The sequence below is a fragment of the Engystomops pustulosus genome, chromosome 4, assembly GCF_040894005.1.
Source record: "Engystomops pustulosus chromosome 4, aEngPut4.maternal, whole genome shotgun sequence".
NCBI lineage: Eukaryota > Metazoa > Chordata > Amphibia > Anura > Leptodactylidae > Engystomops > Engystomops pustulosus.
The window spans coordinates 53,093,156-53,111,504 of NC_092414.1; the positions used below are offsets into that span (position 1 = coordinate 53,093,156).

The 18,349-nt window shown below is 38.1% G+C and overlaps 1 protein-coding gene across 2 annotated transcripts in view; it reads right to left on the reverse strand.

The window, feature by feature from the left end:
* The window catches only part of DOCK2 (dedicator of cytokinesis 2), a 471,688-nt gene that overhangs the window by 235,687 nt on the left and 217,652 nt on the right, over positions 1–18,349 (reverse strand). For both annotated transcript variants that reach the window (XM_072145916.1, XM_072145917.1), the window contains exons 26-27: positions 13,530–13,678; positions 4,205–4,300 (exon numbers count right to left, since the gene is read on the reverse strand). In XM_072145916.1, the coding sequence (XP_072002017.1) occupies positions 4,205–4,300; positions 13,530–13,678 (245 nt within the window). The remainder of the gene's footprint in view (positions 1–4,204; positions 4,301–13,529; positions 13,679–18,349) is intronic.

The following is an 18,349-nucleotide window of genomic DNA, read 5'->3' on the forward strand; positions in this document are numbered from 1 at the left end:
TTTCTCTGTTTCTACACCACGGCACCCCAGAAGACTAACTCCGCCCACCCCTCTCTTGATTCGCTGCTCAGTCCAAACCAATGGACCAATTGAGCGGCCAGCACGAGAGGGCCGGTGAGTGGGGGCGTGGCCTGCCGCCCTTTAAATATTGGCGTCCTTTTACCGCAACTCGCGGCTTATCATCTTAATGTCGGCGCCCACCATCAGGACGCCGGCATACTCTTTATTATTTTGACCCTTACCTGTGGAGTACTGGCGTCCACCATCAGGACGTCCAGTTTTTAGTCCATATGGGAAAAACTAGTGCTATTATACACTAGTCTGTATGTTTGCCTTCCTGATGATCCCGTCTAAAAGCGGGGGAAACGCGTTGAGGCTGTTTGTAATATAGTGTGCATGATTATCTAACGTGTATGCGAAATTCTACACAAAATGAGTGTGGGGTTGGTGTTTGAGATACGTATGACAGGACTGGGTACTCAAAGAACACCATAAATGTGCATGGATAAGGTGTGCACATGGGTTGGATGCACATGATGATATCAATGAGTGCGTCTTGCCTTCTGTCATATCTGTGACCTGCTATACCGAAACCTACACAGAGACTGACTTCCGTCTAAAAGTGCGGAGTGTGTGTATAAATTTGAACGCATCTGTGCATGACGGTAAATGCGTCTTAAATAGTCCGATTCTTCCTCCTCCTCCTAGATCACTACTAATCGATGCTATATAGATATAGTAGATGTATGCACCTTTGGAGACTCTATACTATTGAAGGAAGGGTGGATAGATGCTGAATGGTACAACTCCACAGTCCTTTGAGGTGGACTGTAGGACACTAGTGGGTTTACAACTTTGCCCCTGTGTGTGCAAACATTCTCCAGTTCTACAATATCCCATATAGGAGAAATGTTATTCTAGGCTTGCATGATACCTAGAGGAGCAATCAGCGATTGCTCCAAGTGTTGTTCCATTTGAGTTCAGCTGTCAATAGAGTATTATATTCTGATGGCCCTCTTTTTTAATACGAATTCCTAGCTGAGATATCCGTTCTCAGCATTTTTAGACGTCAAATTAAAAGTTATATTTTATTATCTACGGTCCGTTTACCCCAGTGATAAGACTGTATAAGAGGTTTAATGAGGTAAAACAAAGAAGCTGAATTGTTGTTCTATGAATCATCAAATCTTATCTAGTGGCAAGACTTATCAGCAGGAAGAAGATTGTCATTGCAACAAATTATAAAAACAAAGACAATTATATTAAAATGTGTTTACAATGAGTCCCGAATCACAATTAATCCAATTAACTGCAAAGTTATACCCAAGATCAGATTCTTATACAATAAAGCTTCCTGCACACAAATGTTGTTTTTGACAATGTGCTTCCCATTGATCCAATGGATAATACACAGATAAATTTATTTCTGTGGGCTCACACTTTGCTTGGGCCATATAATTCAGAACAGGTCCTATTCCTGCCTTGGCTTGTAGCTTGGCTGGTCTATTTTAAGGTCATCAGCTTATGAATGTCACCCCTTATTACCCCATGATGACACCCAAGCTGCAAACAACAGAGAAAACCCATTTGTGTGTATGAAAGCTTAATATGATATGCTGGAGCCTGGAGTATAGACATTACATATCACACTACTGAGAGTAATAGTCAAAGGTCACACAGTTTCCATTGCTTCAAAAGAGACAAATTAGGGCACATTTACTAAGGCCCTTGCACCAGTTTTCTTCTAGTGCAAACTGCCTGCACTGCTATTTAAGAATGTGTCTGTGCCACATATTTGTCGCTTGCTACACATTTCTGTACTGAAGGGGGCGTGCCGGTGCTCAGTCAGACCGCGCACCACATTTATCATGCAAAGTCCGACAGATTCAAGAAGAATGGGCGCCAGAAATCCTGAATCTAGTACATACTGCACTGTTCTCAGCAAATGTGCCCCAATATGTATACAAAAAAGGCTGAAAGAAGATATTAACTCACAATAAAAACAAATTAAAAAGTAAAGTAGTTTTATCGCAACTCCCAATATAAGAAACCAGAATGGACAAAATTGGGAATATTGACTTAAAGTGGGTTATTTATCATATTTATAGGTATGACAGCCATGACGACGCTCTGGATCACAGCCGAATGCATCAAGAAGCCAGAGCCTAAATTGACAGGGTAAAAAATAAATGCAGTAGGTGGATTTTCACATATGAAAATTTGCCGGCTACAGTGAGTGCGCAGACTAGGGGAGAGGAACGCTCCACACCGGCCCACTCTCTGATGGTGCCCCACTTTACGCCCCTACAAGTCTTCCCTCTTTTGAAGGTGGCAAATAGGGGAAAATAATTGCAAGTGCTGAAAGAAGCCATAATAAATATCCCCTAAGGTGTCTAAAACTCAGACAGTACAAAGTTAGGAAGAATTATAAATTTAACACAGTCTAAGACTCAGTGTCACAGCAGAGATGATCCAGGGAGAAGGGAAGAGACCGGTCAATTCATTTGAGGATCATCGGAACCTCTCTCATATCATTGCTGATGTCTTTCTTGACTTAATCGGGGAGATTTATTGATGTGTCGGTCTTTATACTAGTGCAGAGTAAAACTAGACAGGTCTGCGCCAGATAAATCCCTGTGTCTGATGATGGATGATGAATCTGGTGCAGCATAAGGCTACATTAAGACAAACGTATGGGGAACATATATACGTCCCCCATACACTTCTATGGCCTCACGGCGCTGTACAGGAGCGGTACAGTGCAGCACATGTGTGAAAATGATTTCATATTGAGGCCACGCCCATTTACTGAGGACGCTCCTCTTTATTGGACAAGTCCAAAAACTGCCTTAAAATAGTTTCAAATTAGTTTTAAATGTGGTGCATAGAAGGTGCAAATTACTCCAGTATTCAGGCATGGACAGTTAAATACATGTCCCCAATGTCTTTTTATAAAACTGATAAAACTTGCTGATTATCAATTATTCGGACATCAGGCAACGCCTGGCTGTTACTCAGTTTCTTAATTCCCACAGAAGTAAAAGGCACATTCTTCATTTTACACACTACATCTGCATTTTGGGGTAATTTTATATAATAATAACATTGTCATTGTGTAGATTTCTTTATATTAACCTGTTTTAGAAAACCATAAAGTTCAAAATATGTGCACTTTCTTCCATTGATAACAGTAATTATTATTTCACTACTTATTACTTATATTATAGATGGTGATTTAACTCAGCTGTCAACAGAATAATTTATAAAGTTGCCACTGCCTTCAAAATAGGGCAAACATGTTAAATAGGTAAATCTACCCACAGAAATGTTGACATGATATCCTACATTAATCAAATACTTATTATGGTTGAAGAAGAAAGATAATTAAATATCAAATCTCCTCTGATTAACATCTCAAAGATGCTGCCCCGTAATGTCACTCAATAAGAGGAATGTAATGTAAAGGGGAGCAGTAAAGAAGTGCTTGGTGAGACTCACAGACCGGGTTTCTCAAAAGAGACTGTTGATCCCTACTGATCCTTACTGATATCGCAGCTGATGAAACTGGTCGATGGTATTGATGACTTTTCATTGTTGCCATTTCTTAAGAATTAAAGTGTAACCATGCAATTGGACAGTCTCTTATAGAAGAGAGCTAACTACTTTATAGCAGGAGCCACACTTTAAAGTATTTCTTGATGTATGCTGAACATGTTCTTAGCATGTTCTTTATGGATTTAATATACCATTAGTTCTAGATTGATCTATATATTTTCTAATTTCTTTTAGATAACCATATGATTATATAAATATTAACAAGTGTCAGTGTACTTTAATAAGATTACCATTTGATTACATTCTACTTCTAGATATTTATAGTTTATTTGTGTAGCATTAGACCCTATGTTTTAGGTGGGCTCAATTTCATAATTGTTTAATAAATATGTGTGCCATGTGTGGGTGAAATGAAGATTACCAAAGAGGTTCCCAATGATAACTGAGGACCACAAAGGAATGCAGCAGTAAGATTTCCCACCCCATTTAGTCCCTTTTATAATACCACATAGCAAAACGGAGGATAGAAAGACAGAGGAAAGACAAAGCTCAATCATAGCACAATTAATTGAGATGATTGCCAGACCCTAGACAGATATCCAGACTGAAGCTGAACATCCATAAGGTAATCCGTGACTGCGCTACTCACAGTTAATTCTTGGTCTCGGCCCATCATTATGACTGTTCTGTTTACTGTGCGTAAAAGTTGTTCAGTTATTTCTTGAATGTGGTAGTAAGTTGAATTCTAATAAGAAAACAAAACTGCAATTAATAATGTAAACATTTAATATAAAATGCTGTAGAAAATAAATCTATATACAGAATTTAGCCACAGATCGGGGCTACATATTACAATACTGGAACTATTAGGAATTGTTGGAGCCCTTTTCACATAAAAGGTGTTGCATACAAAACTCTGACCCAAATGTTGGGGGTCCCTGTCATATGGGAGTTTTGAGGATAAAACTTGGGCATTAAAGTCATTTATTAAAGTAAAAACTACAATATTCTATCAAATTGATTATATTGAGTCAACAATGACCCAAGGTTATTGGGTGAGATTAGAACTCATGGACTATTTCTTAAATTTCACTTTTTCACTTCAAATGATGACACAAGATTATGGGGGTTAATTATCATATGCCGGGCTCTTGATGTATCTGGTTGGGACCTGTGTAGCATTTTATTTCTACACCAGGTACAAAGAAATAAAGCTGGAAAGTTTTCACGTATGGCAGGACCTAACGAGGTGGTGTGAAGATGGAGGAAAGGGGGAAATAATCGCAAGTGCTAGCAATAAGCTGGGGTGGCGCAAAAGGCCTGATAAATACCCCCCATTTTTTTAAATATAAAAGTAATGAGAACAGTTTTTACATCATAAAATGACCAGAATTGGAGAGCTCAATGAGGATGGAACAGGAGTGCTGGAAGATAAGTCATTTATTTCCTAATAAGTCCAGATGTGTATGCCACTTACAAGGATCGTCTGTTTGGAGAACACTTGCAGTACATTATTTGGAAGTGCATGCTACCAATTTTATTAGCTATTTCTACAGCTGAAACTAATGATTCATTAGGGTTTCATAGTTGTCAGCTTTAAAGGACATCTGTCACATGCTTCTTTCCTATCATTACAATTGACCCAGGGAGCACTTCTGCTAATAACTTTCACAAATCTTGTTCTTACTTTTCTTTTCTGATCCATGGAAACTATGATCATTGGAGCTGTGTCTTCCTCTATTTTTGCGACTAAGACATCCAATGAGCTGGCTAAATACACTCCTTGCTTCTCTGTTCTACTCTCACAGGAAACCCTGCACAAGGTACAGATGGTGGAATACACATGCATTGTAAAGACTTACTGACGAAGCCGATTCAGGAGGAAGGATGTGCACAAGCACAAGAATTGGAAATAATGAGGAATGATGTGGGGATCTGAGGAAGTAGAGGGGAGTGTTCAGACTGTCATCTCATGAATTTGCCGGGCTTCTTGCCCCAGAGCAGTGTACAACACTGTTAATGTTTAATTAAAGATTTATTACAAGTTACAGGTGTATATTGTGTGTTGAGAATGACAGTTTTGAAAAGTGCTAAGGTTGAGAAATATACATATATGATTCAATTGGGGAGCGGATTTAATGTGACAGATTTCCACCTTTGCTTTCAAGATATGCTGCAAAACTTGTGTCACCAGATTTTTATATATTTTAGGATGGGCTTACAAACTGATTTGTGTTTAGTGACAAAGTTGGTTGTCTTGTGAATTTTCCTATGGAATATTACGATTAAGCATTCATGCAATATACCACTGCCACCAGGTTTTATGTCGCCAATCTGCTAGTCCTTTCTAGAATTCCATCTTCAATGTGAAATATCACTAGTTTACCTATAAAAAAAATCTCTGGCAAATCTCTCTCTGTTTGTTTCTGCCCTGTCTTTAATAAGATGTATTTATCAATCTGTTGTGTTAAAGTTTTTTAATACCCTTTGATGATCACTGCCTAGTGTGTATAAAATGCTGAGAATTTTCTGTTTCTCCCGTAACATCATGTCTGAAGAAGAGAACTAGTATTCTCCAAAGCTCACCATCAAATATACTCAGTTAGCCTCAAAGGTATCGCCTGATTTCTTCACTCTTCTTCTTCTGCTCTCCATGGCTAACACGCTACAAATCTACACTACTAGCTTTTCTTCAGTTTACAGAACCATAAGTCTGATATTATTTTGAGATTCTTATCTTTAATATAGTAGCATGTTTCTAGGTATTATAGAACAGAAGATAGGGTCTGAATTGACACTACCCCTGCAACCAGTAAACTTGATTCTTAGGTGAAAATCGGGTGTGAAGAAACATATTTACCTGATTGCAGGAGATTTCACATAAAAGAGGGAATTCTAGAAAGGTCATTGCACTCCCCATCTGAGGAGGCTGGTAGATTAGTATGGTAAAACCTGGTGACGGGTTCTCTTTAAACCAGATAAGCAGATTTTAACTCAATGTCTAGATAGCACATTTTAGTTTTTTTCCTATAAACTTATATGTTTTCAAAAAGTCTAGAAAAGACATTTACAAATGTAACACCTAAATGACTTTGAAGAGTGAAATGTCCTTTTAACTGTTAAAAGAAAAGTGATCGTGTGGGAGTTGAATTCAAGTCCTGTATGTCGTGCATCTGTCAACTTCATTGTGTACAGTAAGCAAGTTCCTCAAGTCTCTGGAACATGAATTATAGGAACAATTCCAAGAAGTTTGACATTTCTTTTTAACTGCAAAAACTTGAAAGGAAAACCTACCGTAAATGGTAATTGAAATATTATGCTAAAAGAAAATGTTGTTGAATGATTCATAATATGTAAATTACTGTAAATATTCTTTAATTCTTCTTGACGAAGGTGAAATTATAGTATCACATTCCTCTGGGCTAGAAATTATTAATGGAAGCATATACTGTCACACTACTCCTCAATCCCGGTGTAATGTTTACTTAAGGAAAAGATTAGGGACAATGGGTTTATCGACCTGCAGAATGAATGTAACAACCGTAACACCTGGTACAAGTGATTTTCTACAGTGATATACAATTATATTGTACACAGAGGCTTAAGTAATTACCCTATAAATAATTGTAAAATACATACACACAAATGCACACTGATGCTTATACTAGTCAGTTTTCTTGTTCTATGTACTTGAATGGAAATCATTACTAAATATATCTTGTCAATGGCAGCTTCTGGTGCATTGGCAGATATCCCAGTTTTCCAGCCAAATTTGGAATTCACTTTATTCCTGTCACAACCTGCTGCTGCATCAAGACTGCAAGTGTCCTACCACAATCTTCATTGTTACATTACATCTATTGAAATGCCTCTTCAAGGACACAGAATATAATTCTGGCAGGCTATTTATCAATGTCACACCAGCGCTATTGGTATTAAAATAATGCAATTCATATCATTTTTAGTGAGGGAAAAAAAGATATCGTGGATGGTCGACATCAGAAGACGGACATTGAGACCAAAGACTGTCTAATTTGTTTCAATTAGGTTTCTTGGAGACTGCTCTGGTGAAAAATGCATAAGTCATATGGACCTTCTGCTGTGCAGACATCATCATAGCTTACATTTGTTTTATTTTCACAAATGGTTTAGAAAACATGAGAGCAGAAAAAGGATCGGTTGCAGATAATTTATCACATACACACCTTCTTCAGGTACAAACCAAAATCAACCTATAAAGGGAACTTGCCAAAAGGATTTAGTCCCATAAACTGCACCCTAGAGGACAGTGAATGGCAATGGTCTATATTTTTCGACTTTTACTCCCCTCATTCCAAAAGCAATAACATTTTTATTGCAAGGGCTTGTTATCTACAATTAAAACAATTGTACTTATTAGTGGCACCATTTAATATTCCATGCACTATACTGAAAAGTTGGAAAAAAATTTCAGACTTACAGAAAATGACAGAAAAAACACATTTGCGGCGTTTTCTTGTAGGGTTTGTTTTTACGGTTTTCATACTGTCCTCCAAATGACGCTTTCTCTTTATTTTTTTGAGTCAATATGATCGCAGGGATATGGACCTATGCAATGTGTAATTTTTTTGAGGTACGTGCTAGAGTTTTAATTTAGATCAATTTGGGACGCACCATATACATTCGCGTACAAGTCAAGTTTTTTAGCACAAAAATTGTGTTGCATTGCGAATATTTTCTTCCAGCGTGCTGAAGGTCAGTGCTAAAAGAAGGACATGTGAATAGCCACATATAATATAAAGGGTCATTATGCTTTTCACACTGGCAGACCTTGTACTTGTATGGACTTGTATGGACCCGCTGGAAAAAAATAAATGCGATCACAGTATTTTTCATATTTGCTGAACCTTGTGCTTTGCAATCTAATTTTTGCATGCTATAATTTTTTTGTGTAGATGTTGCAAAAATGGATGTGGAAATTGCAATAACGGCTGCCACAAGGACAAAAACTGATAAAATACTAAATTGTGTGAGGAAAGAAAGTTTTCCAGTTCGGACATCTATACCCATTTGTCGCTAAAATATCACTTTTATTGATAAGTATGAAAGATGGATATCTATTCATCCAACAAAGTTTTCATTAAAATTAACAGACAGTGGTTGACTGCAGCTTCTAAATTCTGGGTGGACAGTAGTCCAGAATAGTATAGTTAGTAATAGAAATAATATACCCAGTATAGTCAGTACTCCTTGCGGGGGAATCCGAGACACATCCGAGACACATTTTACATGCTTCTACTCCATAGGAGGAATAGAACCTGAGTTGGCCACCAAATTTGACTGTGTGAGAAACCTGGCTATTTCATTTCACACTGTCAGCCTGGTATTAGGTTTCACAGATACATCTGGGGGTGAGATAGTCTCCCCAGTCTTCCCTCCTGGGTGTAACATCTGGGGGTCAGATTGATTCTCCCTGGCACCTCCCTAGGTGTATTGGGGGCAGGCTAATAATCTGTGTATCCAACATTGACTGACTCACTATATTATAGACAAATTATCTTATTCCCTTCTAGAGCTGCTTGTCCACACAAGTGCTGTTCTAAAAGCCAACAAATTACCCCCCCCCCCCCGACATGTTTCGCCACATATTGTTGCACATTCAGGGGTATCGGTTGGATAAACAGATAATTAGCCTCTGTTCTATGTGTAGTAGCCCCTCTCCCCCAATACATCTAGGGGGGGGGTGCCAGTGCGAATAAATCTGCCCCCCAGACGTTACACCCACGGGGGAAGACTAGGGAAACTGTCTCACCCCCAGATGTATCTGTGAAACCTAATGCCAGGCTCACATTAGCACCGATAACACGTGTATGACAACAATTACTGACTATTCTGGACTACCCTCCACCCAGAATTCAGAAGCTGCAGTCAACCACTGTCTGTTAATTTTAATAAAAACTTTGTGTGGGCATAGATGTCCCACACAATTTTTTACTCCCTAAACCCCGTCCCAGATTGGTCTAGATATAGAAAGTGGAATTTTTTTTGTCTGTGGATAAAATACTGACACAATGGGACACATTTACTCACCTGTCCAGAGAAGTTGACAGAAAGTGCATTGTCCGACGATCATACACTCAGCCGCGGTTCAATAAGATTCTTCCTGGTGTATGTAAGTGCATTGGCTTGCGACACAACAAGTCCAAATCAGTCGGATCATCTGATGGCCCATCCCTGATTTCTGTCACCTGAAAGCCAGCGCAGCTGCACCAAAAACCGAATGCGTGCGACACAAACCCCAGTTAAATATCTGTCACAGCCACACAAAATCCATAAATGTTGGGAAGTCCGGCGAAAGTGCGTCCACGGACCCTTAGTAAATAAGCCCCAGTGTTCAATTATTCGAATATGCCGATGCGAATGAGCCCAAAAACTGTGAAAAAGTTAAAAAACTTGTTATAAAACTTATTAATATTATTTAATGTGGGGTTTTTATAAAAGTGACTAAATGATTACTGTTTATTTTTAAGAAAGGTATTTGGCATCCTAATGACTCATTTTTAAATGTTTTAAGTTTTGTTTCACAATAATGAGAAAAGACTCCCAGACAGACAGATTGATAGAAATCTAGATAACATGGCCTATATTAAGCTCCTAAATGATCCTCCTGCAGAACCAGGCACTATGCAGCCAAAAACCTTAAATGTATTTTTTTCTCTAAAATGAATACAAGAGCCGTGTTTCCTGAGCTGTCATTCTGGGGTTTCTTAATGAGCAGAAAATTCTATTGAAAACATCTTTGTCAGTCTTCAGTCAGACAAGCACCATCACTTCCATTTTGGGATTCCCTTTAAACCTGTCATATTATTGTTAAGAAGATATTCTTGGAGAATTGGTTAAAAAAAAAAACAGCTAGAACGAAAAAATATTAAATATTTAAATTATTTTTAATGGCCTGTTTTAATGAGCATCAAAATATTATATAAAAAGCTCAGCTGATGGGTTGAATCACAAATGTCATGAACCTTCCCAATTAAGTCATCTAAACATGTCACCCTACATATTACTGGGACCTGTCTATTCTTCACAGACTATGAGGCCAGTGCATTATTCAATGGCTGGTATGTTAGCTAATAAGAGAACAAATATGCTCTTATTACAATGAACTAAATAAAAGTTATTAATGGATAAATGAAATATCCAGATGCAGGCAGGACTCTACTCTAGCAATATAATGAACAACCAGAACATAAGAGTGCACTAACACGTGGAGTTAACACATGCATTTTCAAATACATCACAGCAGCAGAGAAGAGAAAATTTGCCTAATTACATTGCTGTCAACATTGTGTTAAAAAAAAACACGTTAACATTACATTAGCACATTTGTTAACACTATGTCAGCATGTTAACACCATATTAACACATGATTTTTGTAGACGCAATGTTGACAGCAATGTAATTTGGCAAAAGTTTCTCTTTTGTTGTGATGCATTTGAAGACACGTGCGTTTAACCCCTTCCCACTCAGCGTCCGATATATCGAAAATAGGGGATACCAACCCCAAAATGGTAACACTGGAAAAGCAAAAAAAAATGCCATCACATGGCCCCAATAACAAAAAAGCTAAAATTTTGACGATCTCAAGGGGTTAACAATCTTCCTAAAAGCGGTTTCTGATAGTTTCAGGAGTGCAGATTTGAAAATGGGTTGATTGTATAATATGTAAAATTTCATTCAAAACTGTATTTATCCCCAAAATAGTCAATTCTGAAACTCCGGAAAAGGGATATTCAATTTGTAAGCCGCATGCCGTCAAAATAAATTATCAAGACATTTCAAAAATGATGAAAATGTAAAGTAGACATATGGGAAATGTTATTCAGCAATTTATTTAGGTGGTAAATCTAAAAAACTGGCAATTTTTTAAAAATTTCTTTTTTTCTTAAATAAACGCAAAACTTATCAGCCAAAATTTACCACTACAATGAAGTACACCATGTTCGAAAAAAAACTGTCTTGGAATCCTTTAGATAAGTAACAGTGTTCAAAAGTTATAACCATACAAAGCGACGCAAGTCAGAATCCAAAAAATGGGACTGAGCCTTAAGCTACAAAATGACTGCGTCCTTAAGGGGTTAACGCTATGTGTGAATGCACCCTTATACACACAGTAGGGCTCATTTAGTAATGGACGCACTTTCGTCGGACTGTTTGTAATTTTTGGGGATTGTTCGGCTTGGACAGGTATTTAACAGGTGTCTGTTCTGGGATTGTGTCTTCCGTGGTCGGTTTTTGGCGCAGCTATGCTGGCTTCCATGTGACACAAATTGGGGGGTGGGCCGTCGGATGATCCAACTGATTCGGACTGAGCGCAGGATTTTACTTTCAAATTGTGTCGCAAGACAATGCACCAGGAAGAAGAAGGTGAACTCCGGCTGAATTGAGCGGGGAAGCGACACATGCAGGATATCGGGATGTCATTTCTGAAGAACTGTTTAAGTGTGCCCACTCCTGCCGTCTGCATAAAGAGCTGGATGAGGCTCCGGTCAAGGCCTTACGAGTCCTTCAGCATAATTTACATGGAGAAAAAGGAACCACCATGTGTTTGGTCTTTTATACTCTTAAGCTGTTTTCTATGCTTGCTAGGGGGGCAGCCAGCTGTTTTGGCAACTTTTTAGAAAAGTCACAACTTTCACATCTAGATTAAAGTGGTACCTCAGAGAGCACTGCAGAAAACTTGACAATGTTGAACTGTCTCAGTTGTGAAAAAAAGTTTCAAAATTGCATATGTGACTTGCAAAGTCACAAAAAAGAAAGAAAAATCAGAGCAAAAATTTACCACACAATTCTGCATATTTGTTGAAATGTAAGATGGAGACAGTAACCCTCGTCTTTTTATCAAATCAAAAGACCAGGGGGCACTGTCTCCATCTGGAGAAAACAAGGTTTAATCACCAGAGGCGACAGGGCTATTTTATTATGACAACTCTTAATCTGTGGAATAGCCTGCCTCAGGCGCTGGTCACAGCAGGGACAGCAGAGAACTTCAAGAAGGGTCTAGATGCAATTTTACACCTAAATAACATTGATGGTTATGTTATATAGAATTGTTTCCACTAAATCCCTTCCTCATCCAATCCCTTCCCTTCCTTGGTTGAACTTGATGGACATGTATGTTTTATCAACCCTATAAACAATTATACTATGAAGCTACATGAGTGGCTTCACTAGTTAACCAGATATGATAGCTCAGTCCTTTTTGGGAGTCAGCATAATACATTAAAGCTCCTAAGGTCTTGTTAACAAGTACATTTTCAGTAAGTCTATGTACAAATGTATGATTGTATTCTCCACCGGCAAACAATGGATCTCTAACAGCAACTGATCCACATATATGAACAGCACATGGATGACACCTGTGTGACATCCACAGTTTTAAAATTCCAATAGACTTCTATGGGAGGGTAGAGCCACTAACATGGGCAAAGATAGGACCTGCTCTGAGTTTCATAGCTAAGGCATTCGGTTCATACAGAGCTGTGTGTATGAGCCCATATAAATACATGCATTTCTTCAGGCCCTGGAAACAATGGTCAGTACATGTCCCAAAACAATATTTGTTTCCAAAAGGGCCCACACACAATGTTTTATTATGTTTTTCTAGTTAATAAACTCAAGTACATACTGATACACCAGTGTATGTGTTTCTTTGAAATAAATTGTGGGGAGGAAATTGACAGAACCGCAATGTATTTGTCCAATGCAGTGAGATATTTTTTATTTACTGTGTATTAAAGCACTATGTTTATTACACCTAGACAAATAGATCAGTTAGATATTTTACTGTAATGTAATTGGAAACAGAAAGCTCCAGGACATTTGTAGTAAAACCTGCATAACCAATACCAGTTTTGTGATTCATTACTTCTGACAAGTGAAACATTAAATCATATTATATAAGTAAAGAAAATGTAAGTGATTACTATTCTTACCACGTCTTGACTGCTGAGCACCTCCAGAATGCTGTTGAGTAAATCTACACAGTGCTTTTTATCTCTTGTTTGGGACACCTCTAATTTTCCGAGTTCTAGCCAGTCTTTTAACTCTTTGGTGATCAGAGGCAACAAAATATCACGGCATTCTGAAAGAAAAGAACCAATAGATATGTATTATATGTGTATGCAGGGCCAGCGTTAGGGGGCGGCCAACTGGGCATTTGCCCAGGGCCCCGTGTCCTAAAGGGATCCCATGCATGTGGGCAGAGGATGTAATACTCTTTTACTACCCCTTGGTTGAATGCTGGGTGAAAATGCTTATCATCTATCTCCTGTCTTTATATCTATCATCTATCTCCTATAATTTGTCTCTAATGTCTGGTTGTATCCAACCATTTATCTATGTAAAATTTTGTATATCTGGTGATTTAACTATATATCTTCTATCTATTTATCTATCTATGCCTTATCTGTTATCTATCAATCATTTAATGTTCTAACTCTCTACTACCATATCTATCTATTTATCTATATATCTCCTATATCTATCTATCTGACTATATATAATATACTTTATATTTATGCATCTATATATCTATAAATCTATATCATCTTTCATATTTGTTATCTATCATCCATCTATTGATCATCTGTCTATCTCCTATAACATTCTCCTATAGATTGCCTTACCATATTACAGTGTGTAAACTACAAAGTGTTATTATTGTGCAGGGCTAAAGGAGTCTCTGACTGTGACTGTTCATAAAATAGTTTTATTTTGAGGTCCCACTTTCAGTTTTGCCAAGGGCCCCACTTTGTCAAGCGGTTCTGTGTGTATGTGTATGTATTACTAATAGTGCGAGTAGACCACAAGCTAAAAGGCTATAAATTACTTCTTAAGCCCTGTTTTTTTTTTATTTAAAATAAGTTTTTAAATGAGCGAATAATAAAATATGCAAATAAGCCTGAGGAGCTCTGGACTACGTAGGTGTTAAAGGAGTCTGAAACCCCACAGGCTCATTTGGATCATTTTTAAAGCTGATCTCTCTTAAGGGCATAGGAAACTTAAAGGGAACCTGTCATTTTCTGGCACCACATGTCCCCATAGAGAATAGTGTACACAGTTTTACTAAAATAACTCTTTGGCAATGTGTACACTAGACATCATTTAAAGGATTCTGTCACTATCCATTTGCATCACTTCCGTTAGCGCTTCCATTATTTGAGAAGAAATTTGGACAGAAGCTACAATGCTATATTTTCCATTCAAATACCGGATGAATGTTGTGCAGACACACACTAGTGGAAGCCATTAAAAGTCCACTGAAATCATGGACACTTTCGCTGAGGTCATTTTAGTGGTGTGACAGGTGTGACCTGATCCTAAGTTAAGGGCGTTATACTTCTTTCATCCTGTTACATGCTTTCCAAGATTTTATATTATAAACCTGATAAAATTTCATAACTTTTTATTGCTAATTGATTGATGACCCTTTGATTTTACATGTCTGTAACTTTATATTTTGAAGGCCAAGAAATAAGCATGTGACACATCATAAAAATATCAATGAATTATAAAAAACTGTTCAAATATAAAGAAGCACATAGCAAACGTGGCATATTGTATAGAATAGTGCTTACATGCTTTTTACAAAAAATACAAATACAATTTTAATAGAACATATTTAAAATAGGGAAAAACTTGCAATGTTCTTTATATGTTCTCCATTTTATACGTAGTTCTTTTCAGGCAGCACTAATATTTCTGGAGTTGACTATATATAACATAAGGTTACAGTTTACGCTATACTCCGCAAGTACCTCTGTGCATTGGGACTGACTGTGTCTGAGCAGCAAACTTCAGACGCTATAACCAAGGTCTACTGAGCACAGTGAGATGTGCATTTGTTCAGTTAAGTGCAACTGAGAGGTTAAGTGTATATTTTACCAAAAGAACACAGGAAACTAAAGTATCTCTCAAGTTTTAGGTGGATTTTCATCTAAATTTTCTTTACACTACAGACTAAGGGCTCTTGTACACGAACATGTGCAACCCGTGTAATTGTGCCGTATGGTGGCAGGATCCTGCGGGCTGCACACAGAGCAGTGGATAGGAGGCACTGCATTATATAGAAATATAATGCAGACATGTTACTTCTGCCGGCTGGCATTGTATTAATTATTACTGTGTGCAGTCCTTGGGCTCATGCCACCATAGCTGCACACTTTCATGTGTAACAGGTCGACATTATCACATCTGATTAATGGGTTAAACCAGTCATGTTATATAGCTCTACATCTATTTGTTGTGGATGAGAAAGTGAAGAGAAGTGAAGTGAATGTGCAACAGTGTAGTAGACTATGCTATTCCAAAACAAGTGTATACAGCACCTTTAATGTATTTACACAGTATCCTAATTTTTGCAAAGGAAACCTAAGGACAAAGAGGGAAATTTATGAAAGTGTCGGTGAATTGAACAGTGCAGAGTTAAACTCCACAGTTGTATTCTGTGCCAGATAGATCATGCTGGGTGATGATCTGGTGTAGTATAGAATATGGAGACTACTGAAGACCAGCTATTAGTTGGTCTAGTTTCCAACTGAATTTTCTTGCGCACAAACTAAGACATGACCCTTTTATCCACACCACACATTCCTTTTAGGACAAGTCGGAAACTGACTGACGTTGGCCAAAATCCCTTAATACATGTGGCACAAGGCATTTCAGGTTCATATTTCTGGTGCAGACAGACAGATAAATCTCCCCCAATGAGTCCCCTATGCAGAGGAAATTAAAAGAGACAATTTTATCCCCCAAACATTTTGCCATGTGTGGACCTCCTGCCTTAGGCTACATGCACACGATGTATGCCCGCTGTATCGTAGTACAGCAGGCATACATAGGGGCTGCAGAAAGGAGCAGGGGATGAGCACAGCTCACCACCGCCCCTCTCCATAGGACTTTACAGCGCACAACGACGTATCACGTAGAAAGATAGGACATGTCTACGGGCTACGGAGCTGTGCGGTGCCACACCTGTGCTGCACCGTACTGCTCCCGTACGGTGCTGTGAGCCCATAGAAGTGTATGGGGGACATATATCAGCCGTATATATACGTCCCACATACGTGAGTGTGAATGTAGCCTTACCATGTAAGATCACCCAGTACTTCCCCCTCCCCATCTTCTAGTTTGGCGTTGTTCCAGTCCACCTTCTGGTACCCCTTTGCTATACAGTGGATGACCTTGTATACAGATAAGATTCTACCATGATGTGATATGAACAGAGCCTAACATTCACACTTGCCTTCTGGTAAATTATGTGATTTAATGTATCACAGAAAACTCCCACAAGCTGTTAAAATGCTGTTTACTTCTCTAACAAGCCTTGTAGTTAAACAAATGCCGGTTTAACATCAATTTGTTGTAGTCACTGCAAATAATTGTTTTGTTTCTTGTAGAATAAATCACGCAGTGTTAGCATGCCATACACACAATGTCATCGATTTGTAAAGCAAATAAACATTTACGGAAAAATAGTTACTTTTTACCAGAATAGTTATTTTGAATGTTCTCACAGCGGCAATGATTTGGCTTCAAAAAACTTATGTGCTGTTGTAGCAGAAAGAATTAATACACTCGTAATAGAGATGTAAGCAAGTGTCAGTAACAAATTATACCACAGAATATTCCACGTTTCTGGCCGCCTAGCCCACTGGTACCTTCACCTCCCAGAATACTGTTTTATTGAATGTGATGACATGCACTATGTTCCATATATGGTGGTAAAGCCCAAAATTTTCATCATTTGTATCATATTAGAGGTAGATTAGCAGATTGATCCATTCACTATTAAAACTTAAAGAGGACCTATCACCCCCAAAAAGACCCCCATCCAAACATGCCTAACATAATCCTCTCCCTAGCCCATTTCTATACATGCTAAATTTATTTAATGTATGTTGGGAAAGTTGTACTAAATGTTCCTCAAAGATCTGACCTCTTACCGAATAAGAGGTCGGATCCACATGTCTCCTGCGCTGGCAGTCGGGTATATACATGAGGGGGCCAGCTCTCCTCTGTATGCTCTGGCCGACTCTCCCCCTCTCAGCAGGACATACACATCAATGGATTCTCGTCAAAGAATCTGTGACTTCTCTGTGAACAGTTGAATGCAGTCTATTGTTCTCTGTTATCAACTATTTCATGTGGGAAGAGAATAATGTACCACTAGAAATGTTTACTGACGTGTGAATGTATAAGTGACTGTAATGGTTAAATCTAGATCTTTCTTATCAGATGTTTCAGTTTTGGTTTTAAAATGTAAACTTTTGAAGCTGGTAGCATTGCATGTACTGCACAATCACTGCCTACTATCTGCAATGTGGCCGCGCCGAACTGACAGCGGCTGCGGGGGACTTTCCCCGGACAAGGGGATTTATAAGTTGCATAAAAAATATTAAGCATTCCAAAATAAGCATTTTTTTCCATATTTTGTAACTTTAATCCCCCAAAAAACTGAATGAATATGAAAAAACTAAATCCTTTAGCATTTGTTAACTTTTGACTAGCCCTAGTCATGAAAAATAAAACCATAGCAAAAATTCTTAAGATAGTACACAAAAAAAAAAGCTGTTACCGTTAAACCATTATGTATAAAAATTTGCAACAAAATGCCGGTCACTAAAGCTTTTTTCAGGCCTCAACATTAAGGCCTATTTTTGCTTTCAAAACAGAACATTTCTTCATGTTTTATGCTTGAATTGTAGAAGACATATCATTTTTTTTATCTGACATAGGCAAATGAGCACTTGGT